Source organism: Danio aesculapii, chromosome 15 (genome assembly GCF_903798145.1).
Source record: "Danio aesculapii chromosome 15, fDanAes4.1, whole genome shotgun sequence".
NCBI classification, from domain to species: domain Eukaryota; kingdom Metazoa; phylum Chordata; class Actinopteri; order Cypriniformes; family Danionidae; genus Danio; species Danio aesculapii.
In genome coordinates, this window is record NC_079449.1 from 7,892,199 (window position 1) to 7,909,367 (window position 17,169).

At 38.7% G+C, this 17,169-nt stretch overlaps 1 protein-coding gene across 1 annotated transcript in view; it reads right to left on the reverse strand.

Moving 5' to 3' along the window:
* Positions 1-17,169, reverse strand: part of fat3a (FAT atypical cadherin 3a) — a 129,895-nt gene that overhangs the window by 16,422 nt on the left and 96,304 nt on the right. Inside the window, exon 24 of the mRNA XM_056474072.1 lies at positions 10,202-10,869. Coding sequence (XP_056330047.1) covers positions 10,202-10,869 — 668 coding nt within the window. The remainder of the gene's footprint in view (positions 1-10,201; positions 10,870-17,169) is intronic.

Here is a 17,169-nt window from a genome sequence, read left to right on the forward strand (position 1 = left end):
TGACTCTCTATGTGACATAAAAAGTTGTATTTGAATTTACAATAAACACAAATCTCCAGCCTCTTATTGTTGTCTTTCTTTTGAGCACATTTTCCCCTTTGATCTTTGCTTTAATGGCGCTTATGCCGAGTTCACATTACAGGATTTTTGATAATCGTCAGATTGCTGTTGATTTTTACACTGCATGACTATCTGGGGTGGCGTTCGGTTGTTGTGTTCATACTGCAAAGTGGATCAGTGACAGGAAGACACACACTTTAGAAACAATTTTCCGACAGATCTGTCTGACTCGCAAACACACACAAGATGTGATAAAGAAAAAAAAAAGATTCCATGAAAAAAGTGCTTTGAAATGTGCATTTTTTTAATTCAATGTGTGATGTAATCTCAACTGAAACATGAAGATAGGGCGGGACATAGAGTAGCCCCTCCTCTTTTTGAAAAACAGCCAATTGCGTTTACTTTTTATCAAAGTGCATCAAATGAAAAACAAATGAGAAGAGAAGGGGGCGGGGCATATCAGGCACTATTGACCTTATTTAGCAGAGTGCGCTCATTTTTGCTATTGTTTTAGAACTTCTGATTCAGTTTCCTATGGGAGAAATGACTAGGAAATCATAAATGGCAGGAAATGATCAAACTACTTGCTCTACAAACAAGTGAGTTCATAAAAAGTACAATAATATGACCTGAAAATATCAGTTTGCAACATCAAGCAACATAATGAGTTGTTCTTTAACATTTAAACGTAAATGGAAGTAAATGAAACTTGAAGTGTCAAGCCAAAATTAATCCAATGGCTGCACCCAATCGTACATTAGGAATAGGGTCAATAGAGCATTTGATTGGTCAAGATTTTTATGAGAAACTAAAGTATGATGTGATGTAAAAAAAAAACTTTAAGCAGAAGTGACAAACTGCAAGCTTTAATAATTCCTTACATTTAAACTGCATTTTTTGGACACTCAAAGCACTTTACACATTTTTGGGGGGAATCTCGTAATCCACCACCAGTGTGCAACATCCATTTGGATGATGCGACGGCCGCCATATTGTACCAGACCGCACACCACACACCAGCTGATTGTTGGAGAGGAGACAGAGTGATGAAGCCAATTATGATATGGGGATGGTTAGGAGGCCATGATGTAAAGAGGCCAGTGGGCAAATTTGACCAGGATGCCGGGATTAAAGCCCTAGTCTACCCCTACATTCTGGGATTTTTAACGACCACAGAGAGTCAGGAACTCGGTTTAACGTCTCATCCGAAAGATGGTGCTCACTGAGCAGTATAGATTCCCCATCAATATAATGGGGAATTGGGACCCACAAAGCTTGCAGGTTGAGCGCCCCCTGCTGGCCTCACTAACACCACTTACAGCAGCAACCTAGCTTAGCCCTGCTTCAGTGGCCAAGTATGTAAGAGTTGCAGAGAGCTAGCTGCCAGCTAACTTTAGATGTGTATATCTTGAATTGTGTCACTGTTTTGGAGCACACTAGCTAATTCATTCATTTTTATCGGCTTAGTCTCAATTTCAGAGGTTGCCACAGCGGAATGAACCGCCAGTTAATATGGCATATGTTTTATGCTGTGCTAAACACTGAGCCATCGTGCCGCCCCACACTAGCTTATTGATAACCTTAGCACTAACATACGCATAGTAACATCTAAAAAAACCTTATGTTAATCTCACAGGGACTTTAATCATTAGCCCAATGGTTCTATGTTTCCAGCTTTCTCCAAAATGTAAACTCAAAGATTTGAAACAAGTAAAGGGTGAGTAAGCAATGACAAAATGTTCATTTTTGCGTGAATTTTCCCTGTAAACCCGTCCTAAGAACCCCAATAACAAAAATAGGAAAATCCTGGAGCCGCCGCTAATGGCGTTTATAACAGCTGCGTATAATGGCCTCAGTCTGCATTTCACAGGTGGAGATTTAGAAGAGCTGAAAGGGTTTGAATGGCGGACAGTGTAAAAAAAAAATGAGGAGATGAAAAATGAAGTGATTATAGGCTGTTAAAAAGCCTCGGAGGATTCAGATGCGGAGGAATTTAATGCTTTCGCCATCAGCTTCTCACTAAATGGACCCAATATACATACTTTTATAACTGCTTTCCTCAGGAGTTATCGATGGGAAGATTTATATGCGCTCTTTTAAGGGAAATGTTGATTTCTTTTACTGTGACTTTTTCCTTTGTTTTGATTTTCAAAAGCAGTCCCAATGGGCCGCTTATTGATCGCCTGATGAATAATGCTTTCAAAAGTGGCAACAGATGGACCAAAAATGCAAGTTGGGATCTTTTTATTGGTTCTAAAAGAGATTCAAGATTTGATGTTTACTTTTTCACCATCAAGCCATCTGAGATGACCTTAGCTGACCTTTGTACAACAATACAACAACATAAAAGACAATTTTTTAGCTGAAATGTCACTGGTTTGAGTCCCGGCTGGGCCAGTTGGCGATTCTGCGTGGAGTTTCTCGTCGTGTTGGCGTGGGTTTTCTCCAGGTGCTCTGGTTTCCCCCACAGTCCAAAGACATGCGCTATAGGTGATTTGAATAAGCTAAATTGGCCATAGTGTATGAGAGTGTGTGTGTGTGTGTGTGTGTGAGAGAGAGAACGTGAGTGTATGGGTGTTTCCTAGTACTGGGTTGCAGCTGGAAGGGCATCAGCTTTGTAAAACATATGCTGGATAAATTGGCGGTTCATTCTGCTGTGGCAACCCCTGATGAATAAGGGACTAAGTCAAAGAAAAATGAATGAGTTTTAATAACTGATTTCTAATAACTAATTTCTTTGGTTTTTACTATAAATAAGTCTATTTTACTAATTATTTCCAAGACACTAATATTCAACAGAATTACAAAAATAATACAACCATTATACATCCCAAAGCTGTACTTTAAAGCAAATAATCTATTATCTATTGAGATCTATGACCGCTTTTATAGATAATGGTCTTCTAAATTTGATTAGATGTTGGCCAGATGGTCTCTTGCTCATGAAGAAGCTGTCAGGTGGACGGTAATCAAAAGTCTGCCTGAACAGCAGAAGCTTGCTTTCAGCAGAGATAAAATTGGGTTCATTTCTTATGAAGAAGAACATTAGAGAGGCCGAGATACACAGTCTCACTCTGTCAAGAGTAAAACGGGCTTTATCTCAGAGAAAATATTCACAAAAACATCTGCTGCAAGTCACCTTGGATAAGAACAAAGCATAAACAAAGAAATAAAGAAAAACTAAAGAGAAAACACAAAAACAGAACAACAAAAACAACAACAAACCTGGAATGCTTAAATAGTAAATAACAAACAAATGCTAAAACAGATAGACAGATGAATTAATAACAAATAAATAATTAATTTATATGCACTGAAATGAAAATTACAAGTAGAAACCAAAAATCCTGCATGTACTTGATTGAAAACACAAACCAAACATGCTTTGTAATAATTATTTATTATTTTAATAAATAATAAAAAGCCTTTTAAGAATTTAACTTAATAATGTATTATACTGTAAAAACACACACATGCATAAAACATTTTATTGAGAGTAAAATTTTGGGCAGCCATGGCCGGCCTAAAGGTCAGAGATAAAAGGGTCTGCTTAATTTTCAATGAGACTGAATGAGTCGAGAGGTGTTATTCTGCAGCAACAAAACTGCCCTTGCGCGTCCACTGACATGAATGAGTTTCATAGCGCAGAGCATTCTGTGTCCAGTGTGAAAGACACAGTAACTAATTGTGTTCTTGCTGTGATGTAGTTAATTTTATCATCATCAGCTTTCAGTGTCATCTGTCACTGAAATAGTGTCCAGACAGATGAATTAATAATAAAATACAAAACATTAATTAAATATGCACTGAAATGAAAATTAAAGACCAAAACTCTAAAGTTGAACTTTATATAATTTTACTTAATAACATATTATACATAAAAAACACACACACACACGCACACACACACACACACGCACACACACACGCACACGCACACGCACACGCACACACACACACACACACCCACACACACACACACACACACACACCTATAACCACATTTTATAGGTGGTTTATATGTAACATTTTGGGCAGCCATGGTCTAAAGGTCAGAGATAAAAAAAAGTATCTGCTATATAAATAAAGTTTTTTTTTTTTTTACATTTTAATAAGACTAAACGAGTTGAGAGTTCTCATTTTTCAGTCACAAAACCGCCCTTGCAACTGTCCATTGAAATGAATGAGGTTCATAGCGCAGAGCTTTCAGTGTCCAGTGTGAAAGACGCTTCGGACCACACAGCAACTACAGTAAAACAGTGAATGTTGAACACTGCTGGGCAATGTGGTTGGTTTTTTGGCTCATATTTTTGGCTGTTTTTGTCTTTCGAACGAAAACCAAAAATTACAATTTCGGCAGATTCAGAAAAGAAAATTTTCAGCTTAGTCCTTTTATTAATCTGGGGTCGCCCACTAACTAACTAACTAAACTAAACTAAACTAAACTAACTAACTGTGTTTTTCCTGTGATATACAGTTGATTTTATCATCATCAGTCACTGAAATAGTGCCCAGACAGATGAATTAACTTAAAAATACGAAACATTAATTAAATATGCACCGAAACGAAAATTTTGGGTCGAAAATCTACAACTCTGGGTGCACTTGGTTGATTCATTATTTAATATTTTATTAAATAATATCAAGATGTTTTAGAATTTGACTCAACGTAATATACTGTAAGAAACCACACACGCATAATCACTTTTTATTGACAGTAAAAGTTTGGGCAGCTAAAGTCAAAAGGTCAGTGATAAAAGTGTCTGCTAAATAAATAAAAATTATTTTAACATATTAATGAGACTGAACGTGTCAAGAGGCGTCATGTTTCAGCCACAAAACCGCCCTCGCAACTGTCCATTGAAATGAATGAGGTTCATAGCGCAGAGCTTTCTGTGTCCAGTGTGAAAGACGCTTCAGACCACACAGTGACTAGGGTTTTTTTTCTCATATTTTGGGCTGTTTTTGTCCTTCGAATGAAAACTGAAAAGGAAAATTTCGGCAGATAATTTTCGAAAATTCAATGCATCACTTAACTAACTAACTAACTAACTAACTAACTAACTAACTAACTAACTAACTAACTAACTAACTAACTAACTAACTAACTAACTAACTAACTAACTAGCTAACTAGCTAACTAACTAGCTAGCTAACTAACTAGCTAACTAACTAGCTAGCTAGCTAACTAACTAGCTAGCTAACTAACTAGCTAACTAACTAGCTAACTAACTAACTAACTAGCTAACTAACTAGCTAGCTAGCTAGCTAACTAACTAACTAACTAGCTAACTAACTAACTAACTAACTAACTAACAATAATTCAAGATTCCCCGGAATGAAAATTAATTCTGGATGCATTTGGTTGATGCATTTGTTTTACGCAGTGGATGTCCTTCCAGCCGCAACCCAGTATTGGGAAACACCCTTACACCCTCATGCACTACGGACACAGAGTTATTTTTTGAATAGTATTACAGCCAGGTCTACCTCCAGATTAACTTCAGACTAAGTGACTTCTGATTTATTTTGCACAAAGCAACGTTTAATGCAGCAAAAACTGGAAGCTTTTCCTCCTCAGAAGCGTTTCCACCCACAGCTCGCTTTTTCAATTTCTGCCGTAACCCTCATGTAAACTGTATTTAGATTTGATTTACCGCAAACCCCATTAACAAAGAGTGTCGCTGGTGGGATCCTGCAGGTGGAAACAGTCTCAACAAACACCAGCGTTATTTTCTCCCCCCGTTCGCTTCTGCCTAAACTGTCACAGCGGGAAGCTGAGCTGAGTTGAGGAAGATAAAAGCCACTGCATACACTGATAACGTGAAATCTGGCAGTGGGGTTTGTTATCTGCGGTAAAAACAGTCATAGGTGGATCTAGCACTGATGCGTCCTCTACAGTCTCAATGCAGCGGCGTTCTCATGCTGACGATGGCTTCATTAGGAGGATCAATCTTACAGTGTGAGGGGAAAGAAACCTCAGGGGACTCTCTGATACAAGCCTGGGTGTGTGTGTGTGTGTGTCCGTGTTTGTGTGAGTATGTGCGTGTGAGGGTGTTTAAGTGAGCGTGCGGGTTAGGTTTAGGTGTCTGTGTCTGTGTGTGTGTGTGTGTGTGTGTGTATGTTTGTGTGTGAGTGCATGTGTGAGTTTCTGTGTCTGTGTGTGCATGTGTATGTAGCTGTGTGTATGTGAGACAATGTATGTGTCTGTGTGTGAATGTGTATGTAGGTGTGTGTATGTTTGTGTGTAAGTGTATGTGTCTGTGTGTGTATGTTTGTGTGTGTGTGTGTGAATGTATGTGTGAGTTTCTGTGTCTGTGTGTGCATGTGTATGTAGGTGTGTGTGTGTGTGTGTGTGTGTGTGTGTGTGTATGTTTGTGTGTGAGTGCATGTGTGAGTTTCTGTGTCTGTGTGTGCATGTGTATGTAGTTGTGTGTATGTTTGTGTGTGTGTGTGAGACAATGTATGTGTCTGTGTGTGAATGTGTATGTAGGTGTGTGTATGTTTGTGTGTAAGTGTATGTGTCTGTGTGTGTATGTTTTTGTGTGTGTGTGTGTGTGTGTGTGTGTGTGTGTGTGTGTGAATGTATGTGTGAGTTTCTGTGTCTGTGTGTGCATGTGTATGTAGGTGTGTGTGTGTGTGTGTATGTTTGTGTGTGCATGTGTATGTAGGTATGTGTGTGTATGAGTGTATGTCAGTTTGTGTCTGCGTGTGCGTGTATGTAGGTATGTGTGTGTATGTTTGTGTGTGAGTGCATGTGTGTGCATGTAGGTGTGTGTGTGTATGTTTTTGTGTGAGTGTATGTCAGTTTGTGTGTCTGTGCGTGCGTATGTTTGTGTGAGAGTGTGTGTAAGTTTGCGTGTGTGTGTGTGCCTGTATGTTTATGTGTGAGTGTATGTGAGTTTGTGTGTCTGTGTGTGCGTGCGTATGTAGGTGTGTGTGTTTGTGTGTATTTATGTGTATGTAGGTGTGTGTGTGTGCATGTGTGTGTGTGTGTGTGTGTGTGCATGTTGGTGTAGGTGTGTGTGCATGTTTGTGTGTGCGTGTGTATGTGTATGTAGGTGTGTGTGCATGTTGGTATGTGTCTGTGTGTGTGCGCATGTTTGAGTTTGTGTATGTGTGTATGTGTGTGTAGGTGTGTGTGCGTGTGTATGTAGGTGTGTGTATGTTTATAAGTGAGTGTATGCAAGTCTGTTTGTGTGCGTGTATGTGTGAGTTTGTGCATCTGTGTGCACATGTTTGAGTGTGTTCACTTATGTATGCGAGTATGTGTACAAGTGTGAGTGCATCTGTGTGTGTGTAGTTGTGTGTATGGGTGTGTTTAGAAGTGTGTGTGTGTGAGTCTGGGTGTACGAGTGTGGGTGTTGGCGTGTGTGAGCGTGCACATCTGTGTATGGGTGGGTGTGTATGTGTGTATATGTGTGTGTGAGTGTAGGTGTGGGTGTGTGTGAGTGTGCGCGCGTATATATGAGTGTGTGTGATTGTGTGTTTGTGTTTATGTATATGTGTATGTAAGTATGTGTGCATGTGTGTATGTGTGTTTGTGTATGTGAGTGTGTGTGTGTGCACGTGTGTGTGTGAGTGAGGTTAAATGCAGTTAAATGTGACGTTTAAATAAAACATGTTAAGGGAGAGATGGATTTCACAGTTGGCGGGCATAAACTGATCAAAGGCAGCTGATAAACTCACACTGGCAAACACATAAACATGCATAAACATATGCGTACAAGCTGACCGGAGTGTGTGTGAGCAGAGTTTGGAGTTCTGGACCATTTTGCCTGCAGCCAGAAAAGCCTTATTCTCTTATTTTAAATGAAAGGGTCAGTGTGTTCTTGCTAAGATCGCTGTGATAGAAATCCATCATCACTACTACAACACAAGCTGACATTTTACACCACAGCTGATGTTAGCATTATTTACAAACCATCTGAAACACACTAGTGTTACTACACTGTTTCACATTCTTTAAATCAAGTAGTACATATGCACTTAAATATATCACCGGCCACTTTATTAGGTACACCTGTCCAACTGCTCGTTAACGCAAATTTCTAATCGGCCAATCACATGGCAGCAACTCAATGCATTTAGGCATTTATACATGGTCAAGACGATCTGCTGCGGTTCAAACTGAGCATCAGAATGGGGAAGAAAGGTGATTTAAGTGACTTTGAGCGTGGCATGGTTGTTGGTGCCAGAAGAGCTGTTCTGAGTATTTCAGAAACGGCTGATCTATTGGGATTTTCACGCACAACCATCTCTAGGGTTTACAGAGAATGGTCTGAAAAAGAGAAAATATCCAGTAAGCGGCAGCTCTGTGGGCGCAAATACCTTGTTGATGCCAGAGGTCAAAGGAGAATGGCCAGACTGGTTCCAGCTGATAGAAAGGCAACAGTAAAAGTAAACAGACTGATGAGTCTAAACTTCTGCTGTGACATTCGGATGGCAGAGTCAGAATTTGGCATCAACAACATCAAGCATGGATTCATTCTGTCTTGTATCAACAGTTCAGGCTGGTGGTGGTGGTGGTGTAATGGTGTGGAGGTTATTATATTCTTGGCACACTTTGGGCCCATTAGTACCAATTGAGCATCGTGTCAACGCCACAGCCTACCTGAGTATTGTTGCTGACCATGTCCATCCCCTTATGACCACAGTGTACCCATCTTCTGATGGCTACTTCCAGCAAGATGACACTAATACGCCATGTCATAACACACGAATCATCTCAGACTAGTTTCTTGAACATGACAATGAGATCACTGTACTCAAATGGCCTCCACAGTCACCTGAGCTCAATCCAATAGAGCACCTTTTGGGATGTGGTGGAATGGGAGATTCGCATCATGGATGTGCAGCGCATAAATCTGCAGCAACTGTGTGATGCGATCATGTCAATATGGACCAAAATCTCTGAGGAATAATTCCAGTGCCTTGTTGAATCTATGCCACGAAGGTTTAAGTCAGTTCTGAAGGCAAAAGGGGGTCTATCCTGCTACTAGTAAGTGGCCAGTGTGTGTATATAGACTATTTAGAGGCATGTATACAATATCAATGGTCCTAATGTATTTGGTGATTTACATTTTTAATTTACATAGCTTCTAAAAATCCAACAAGGTTCACATATTGATAAATAATGTTATGGCAGTGGTTTTAACGTTAAATGAGATTAGCAAATTCAGTAATTTAAAATGACAATCATTGGAATTAAATTTTTTTTAACTGTTATTTTTTTGCTATATTATTAAAAGCAGACAACACATTTTGTTTTTTAAATTTTACATTCATAATATTAAAATAATCATATTGTTTTATCAATAATACTTTAAAAATTGACTTAATATTTTTGCAGGGGCGGCACGGTGGCTCAGTGGTTATTTTGTATAATTTCTCCAATTTCTGCCTTAACAGAATTTCTTCTTCACACATTTTTAAACATAATAGTTTTAATAACTCATCTCTGATAACTGATTTGCCATGATGACAGTACTATAATACATTTTTTACTAGATATTTTTCAAGATACTAGTATTCAGCTTAAAGTGACATTTAAAGGCTTAACTAGGTTAATTATGAAAGTTATGATAATAAAGTAAATCATTGTGGTTTGTTCTATAAACAGTCGTACACTGTAAAAAAAAAAAGCTGTAAATTTACGGTTTATATCCGGCAGCTGAGGGGCCAGAAAAAAACCCTAAAATAACTGCTATTAAATTACAGAAATTTACTGTAAAATAACGGACAATAAATTAGAGAAATTTCCTTGAATTAAAATTTCTGGTAAATTTCTGTAATTCAACCCCTGTTATTTTACAGTAAATTTCTGTAATTTAATGGTCTTTATTTTACGGTTTATTTCTGGCCCCCCAGCTACCGGAAATAAACCGTAAAATTACAAATTTTTTTTTACAGTGTAATAAAATTTAGCTTAAGGGGGCTAAAAATATTGACTTCAAAATGGTTTTAAAAAATTAAAAACTGCTTTTATTCTAGCCGAAATAAAACAAGTAAGAAGAAAAAATCCAGAAGAAAAGATATTATCAGACATACTGTGAACATTTCCTCTGTTAAAAATCATTTGGGAAATATGAATAGAAGACAATAAATAAACATTAACATTAATATAAAAAAACATCCTCACCATCCTCCTCCCATGGACTCTTCCGCAGCGAATCACAGTCCGACCGGCACGGTGAAACCGGTGGCAAATTGGGCGCTACGCTGCACACGACCACACCCCTCCTGTTGGTCCCGCCCAGAATCCTCGGCGACTCTGAAGGATGAAATGTGCTCATTTCTGTGAGCTCCGAGCCTCGTCCGTCCCGCTTCTCAAGCGTCCCCCGAGCGTCCCCTGGAAAACACGGAGTGTATGCCATGGGCCGGACCGGAACCTGAGGCGGCCCGGTTATACCTCCTTCAGTGTATAAGCTGATTGGTTCTCCAATTGCGCAGCGTAGCGGCGGATAGTGGCCCCCGTTGGCTTTGTGCAGCAGGGCGGCTGTCGCCGGATCCTGAACTAAGGAAAGGTTATTCCTGGAGTAACTCTTCTGGAATACTTTCTTCCTGAAGGCGATGAAAAGGAGGATGAGGGTGAGGATGAGGAAGAGCACAACTGCAATGCCGATAAGCTCCTCTTTTCCAACGTAAGCATGTCCGGCCTGCATATCTGGGACAAGCACCGGACGGACCGAACAAGCGCTGCCCACGAAACCAGGAGTGCAGTTGCAGTAGAAAGAGCCGAACGTGTTGATGCAGACGCCGCCGTTCTCACACAGCTCACGCTCACACTCGTTCACGTCCTCCTCACACCTGCAGAAGACAAACTTACATTCATTAATATGTTCATCATAATCTTCAATATTTAGTTTTGCTGCAGTATACGCTGTAGAAAATGCTGGGAATTGATTTGTGTTGGAACACTAGCTAAGTCACATTAGCTAATGCGGGACCAGCTGTGATCAATCATAAGCAGGGGTGTCGTGGACATTTTAAAAATGGGGGGACAGCTGAATGAGATCCAAAATTTAACGTTCATTTTATTATTAACTACCTGTTTCTCATAGGGTCTGTGTCTAAGAGTGAGGGGGATGTATCCCCCTCGTCCCCCCGGTTGCTACGCCCCTGATCATAAGCACGTGATCCTCTCGAAACTACTTTATAAATAAACTTCACTTAGTTAGTATTTACGATGTGTTTTTTCTGTCATTTCAAAATGTCACTTTGTGCCACTATTTTAATCAATGTGTTAGTGGGACAGTACATGTGTGTGTGTCGAACATTTGGGTGAATTACATATACACGTTGGTTATATATGTGAAAAAAAGAGAAAACGTTGACTTTAGCGATGACAAGGCTCCATTTAAATGGCATAAGATGGCGTCTGACAGTAAGAGTAAATGTCTTACAGCTGTTGTTTTCCATTCGGATTATTTAAATAATCAGTCCAGGAGGTGGCGCTGATCACCAGCAGTATTAGTTCAAAGATGTTAAAAGCAAGTAAAATAGATTAAAACTATCATTTCAAAGCGGTCTAAATGTCACTCTTTATACACATCAACCCGCCGACCGGAATGTCGAAGCATCCATGCAACGCATAATGCAGTGGTCACCAAACTTGTTCCTGGAGGGCCGGTGTCCTGCAGATTTTAGCTCCAACTCTAATCAAACACACCTGAACAAGCTAATCAAAGTCTCACTAGGTATACTTGAAACATCCAGCCAGGTGTGTTGAGGCAAGTTGGAGCTAAACCCTGCAGGGACACCGGCCCTCCAGGACCGTGATTGGTGACCCCTGGCATAATGGATCATTTTGCATGTTTATGAAAATGGTCCATAGGCAACACTGTAAAAATGCAGGGTTCCGCACAAATCCTTTCGTCACAACACAAATCGATTAAGTTAAATTAAGTTTTTACAAATTTAAGAAGATTTAAGATAAAACAATTCAGTTATCCCCCAACAACTTAACTGTTTTATGTTCAATCCACTTAAATTAGTTAAAATAATGAGGTTAACTTAATGGATTTGTGTTAGGACAACATGGAGGAATTGAGTGTAACCTAGCATTTTATTAAAGTGGTTTAATCTAGAAAACACTGCAGAAATATGAAATATATTAAGGTCAATATAATATATGCTCAATTTGTTGAGGCCGATGCAGAATATCTTGTGTTTTTCCGTGGGTGCTCTGCCATTTCAGACCAGTCTGTTTAAACATCTGCTCATCTCTGGTCTCTCTTAATGATCAGTTTACACACAGTAGTACAATAAAATTATTGCGATGCAGTTTGTATGTAAGTAATGAAGACTGACTGAAGTAAAACAAAATAATGATTTCTGGCCAGTCGATTGGCGCATCTTTACAGTATTGTGTCCTTGGCCTGCTATGAAATTTATTGCGATTCGGCAGAAATGCATCGCTCAATAAAAAACTGACACTGTGTCCGAAAGCAGGAATGATGGGATACGTTTACAGCCTGAAGTAATTCGTCTGTCTGCACTGAAAAAGTAAAGGCCGGACAATAACAGCCAATCAGAAGAGATTTTATTACACACACATTGAGTTTTGAGACACATCGGGAGATTTAACTGCACTCTGCCACTACCGGTTAGGAATAAATGAATTAAAAGTGGCCTTATTCACTTCCAAGTATGAATATTTCTGGACTTCATTAAACGTTAATCAAAATATAACTTATATTGCTTAATAAATACATTTGGAGGCATTTCAGGTCACTCATAGCAGAAAAATATATTACTTTATATTAATATTAACATAAGTAAAATAATATTTATGTATAAAATACATAGAAATCCATATTTATGTATAGAATATACTATAATTTAAATACATAAATATTTCATATAACTTCACACATTATTAAGAATATATCCTATATTACATACTGAATATTTGTTAAAGATTAAAAATATGATAGGAAATACTGTGAAAATGTAATATTAAGAGATATTTGGAAAAATAATTACAATTTCACTTTAGGTAATAAGTATACCTATAACTGCGCATACACAGTTTTTTTATATTAATATATACACTCACCGGCCACTTTATTAGGTACACCTTACTAGTAGCGGGTTGGACCCCCTTTTGCCTTCAGAACTGCTTTAATCCTTCATGGCTTAGATTCAACAAGGCACTGGAAATATCCCTCAGAGATTTTGGTCCATATTGACACGATAGCATCACACAGCTGCTGCAGATTTGTCAGCTGCACATCCATGATGCGAATCACCCGTTCCACCACATTCCAAAGGTGCTCTATTGGATTGAGTTCTGGTAACTTTGGAGGCCATTTGAGTACAGTGAACTCATTGTCATGTTTAAGAAACCAGTCTGAGATGATTCACGCTTTATGACATGGAGCATTATCCTGTTGGAAGTAGCCATCAGAAGATGGGTGCACTGTGGTCATAAAGTGATGGACATAGTCAGCAGCAATACTCAGTAGGCTGTGGCGTTGACACGATGCTGAATTGGTACTAATGGGCACAAAGTTTGACAAGAAAACATCCTACCATCTGAATATCGCAGCAGAAATCAACTCATTAGACCAGGCAACGTTTTTACAATCTTCTATTGTGCAATTTTGGAGAGCCTGTGTAAATTGTAGCCTCAGTTTCGTGTTCTTAGCTGACTGGTGTGGTCTTCTGCTGCTGTAGCCCATCTGCCTCAAGGTTGAACATGTTGCACGTTCAGAGATGCTTTTCTGCAGACCTCGGTTGTAATGACTGGTTATTTGAGTTACTGTTGCCTTTCTATCAGCTCGAACCAGTCTGGCCATTCTCCTCTGGAATCAACAAGGCATTTGCGCTCACAGAACTGCCACTCACTGGATATTTTCTCTTTTTCAGACCATTCTCTGTAAACCCTAGAGATGGTTGTGCGTGAAAATCCCAGTAGATCAGCAGTTTCTGAAATACTCAGACCATACCATCAGGCACCAACAACCATGCCACGCTCAAAGTCACTTAAGTCAGCTTTTCTCCCCATTCCAATGCTCAGTTTGAACCGCAGCAGATCACCTTGACCATGTCTACATGCCTAAATGTTTTGAGTTGCTGCCATGTGATTGGCTGATTAGAAATATGTGTCAACGAGCAGTTGGACAGGTGTACCTAAAAAAGTGGCCGGTAAATGTATAATTCTTATGATGATAGTTACATAATATTATTATATAAACATGCTACATTGAAGTGATATTAACGTATAAGAAGAAAACTTTCATTAATGTATAAACTATTTAAGTGAGTGTGTTTGCTGAAATAGCAAGTGTAAGCGTCTGTGGTGTGTAACAAACTCAATTAGCATAAGCCAAGAGAGACTGCAGCAGTTTAATCTCCTCAATGCAGACAGAAGCGTGAAGAAGACAGACACATACAGACTAATGGCGGCCTCTGCTGGGCATAATCTGTGTTACACTTAACACAATGGCTCTCGATTCAGATGTCTTGATTTACTGTATAACAATTGACATAGAAACCTTCCTGCAGTGTAAAAAAATGCTGGGCTCGACACAATTCATTTATGTTGTCACAACACAAATTGATTAAGATTAATCGTTTATACGGATTTAGATGGATTGAGCATAAAACAGGGGCGACACGTTAACTCAGTGGTTAGCACTGTCACCTCACAGCAAGAAGGTTGCTGGTTTGAGTCTCAGCTGGGTCAGTTGGCATTTTCTTGTTGGAGTTTGCATGTTCTCCCCGTGCTCGTGTGGGTTTCCTCTGGGTGCTCCGGTTTCCCCCAGTCCAAACTCATGCGTTAAAGGTGAATTGGGTAAACAAAACTGGCCTTAGTGTATGATTGTGTGTGTGAATGTGAGGGTGTATGGGTGTTTCCCAGTACGGCTGGAAGGGCATCCGCTACGTAAAACAAATGCTGGAATAGTTGGCGGTTCATTACACTGTGGCAACCCCTGATAAATAAGGTACTAAGCCGTAGGAAAATGAATGAATGAATGAAAATAAAAGAATGAAGTTGTCCCCCACAAAAAAACTCAAGAACTGTTGTTTCAACTCATTTCAAATAAGTAGTTTGAACAAGCAGCAAAAGTCATTTTTTGAGTGTAAAAGCGAACGTACTCTAATTTAAAAACTCTAACATTTATCAATGATTATGGCCTCCTATGATTATTTAAGTCCAAATGTCTGTTAAGTCAAAATGTAAGCTAAGGATGTTTACTTAGAGCGACGCACATTCTCGCATCAAGTTTGTTTTTTTTATAGATCACAACTTTTGTGTAGGAATATACATACAAAGATATATATATATATATATATATATATATATATATATATATGTATATATTTATGTATATATTTATGTATATATTTATGTATATATTTATGTATATATTTATGTATATATATATATATATATATATATATTTATGTATATATATATATATATATATATGTATATATATATATATATATATATATACACACACACACACACACACACACACACACACACACACACACACACACACACACACACACACACACACACACACACACACACACACACACACACACACACACACACACACACACACACACACACACACACACACTTGAGGTCAGAATTATTACCCCCCTGTTTATTTTTTCCCCAATTTCTGTTTAACAAAGAGAAGTTTTCCTTCAACACATTTCTAAACACAATAGTTTTAATAACTCATTTCTAATAATTGATTTATTTTATCTTTGTCATGATGACAGTAAATAATATTTTATAAGGTATTTTTCAAGACACTTCTATACAGCTTATGGAGTCCTTTTTAGGCCTTTCCAGAGATGCTCAATTGGGTTTCAGTCAGGGCTCTGGCTGGACCATTCAAGAATAGTCATGGATTGTTGCAACAGTCTTGTTGCATCTTTCCCAAAAAAAACAACCTCATGGCTGTATTCAATCAAAAAGGGTGCTTCTACTAAATACTAAGCAAAGGCTCTGAATGCTTAGGATCATGTGATATATCAGTTTTTCTTTTTTAGTAAATCTGCAAAAATGTCATCAATTCTGTGTTTTTCTGTCAATAAAGGGTGCTTTGTGTGCATTAATAGGAACAAAATTAACTTAAATGGTTTTAGCAAATGGCTGCAGTACAACAAAGAGTGAAAACTTTAAGGGCGTCTGAATACTTTCCGTCCTTCAGTGAAGTATTAAAATCAACAATCAGAATATGAAGCATATAATTTAACCCAAATCCTTATTTAAAATATTTTAAGTCAACAACAAACCATTTTTTTAAATTGAGTTTTGTTTTTCCGAGGTGAACTGTGGCCGTTGAACCATAACAGTTATTTGTTATTCAACAAGCACCAAAAAAATAGTGTGTGTGTTTTGAGTTTTTGTGCAAGCGGGTCTCTGTTAGACATAGTTAGTGAATCAGATCGATGAACCTAAACTTCCCAAAGTCAAGAGCTGCCAGCAGAATTTAATAACCAGCGTCTGTTCCTTTCTGAAACACACACACAGTCTGTTCACACTGGCAGTACACCATCAGAAACTGGCACAGGCTCAGCGCTGACTGACTTGCCATGTTCACATCCATATTCACGCTTACATTTCCTCCGTGCACATGTTTATGCAGTCGCTGAACAGGTCTGGGTTAAAAAACAGAATTTCCATTAATTGTTTGGTTTTTAATAGTGCTCAATTCAGGATTGATTGTTAGATTTGTATAGTATTTCTTACAAATAAAAAAAATATTTTCCAAGTGGCAGCACGGTGGCTCAGTGGTTAGCACTGTCGCCTCACAGCAAGAAGGTTGCTGGTTCAAGTCCCAACTGGGTCAGTTGGCATTTCTGTGTGGAGTTTGCATGTTCTCCCCATGTTTGCGTGGGTTTTCTCCGGGTGTTCCGGTTTCCCCTACGGTCCAAACACATGCAATATAGATTAATTGGAAAAACACAATTTGGTGTAGTGTATGAGAATGCCAGGCCGTATGGGTTTTCCCAGAATTGGGTTCTGGCTGGAAGGACATCCACTGTGTAAAACATATGCCAGAATAGTTGGTGGTTCATTCCACTGTGGTGACCCCTAATAAAGGGACTAAGTCGAAGGAAAACGAATGAATGAAT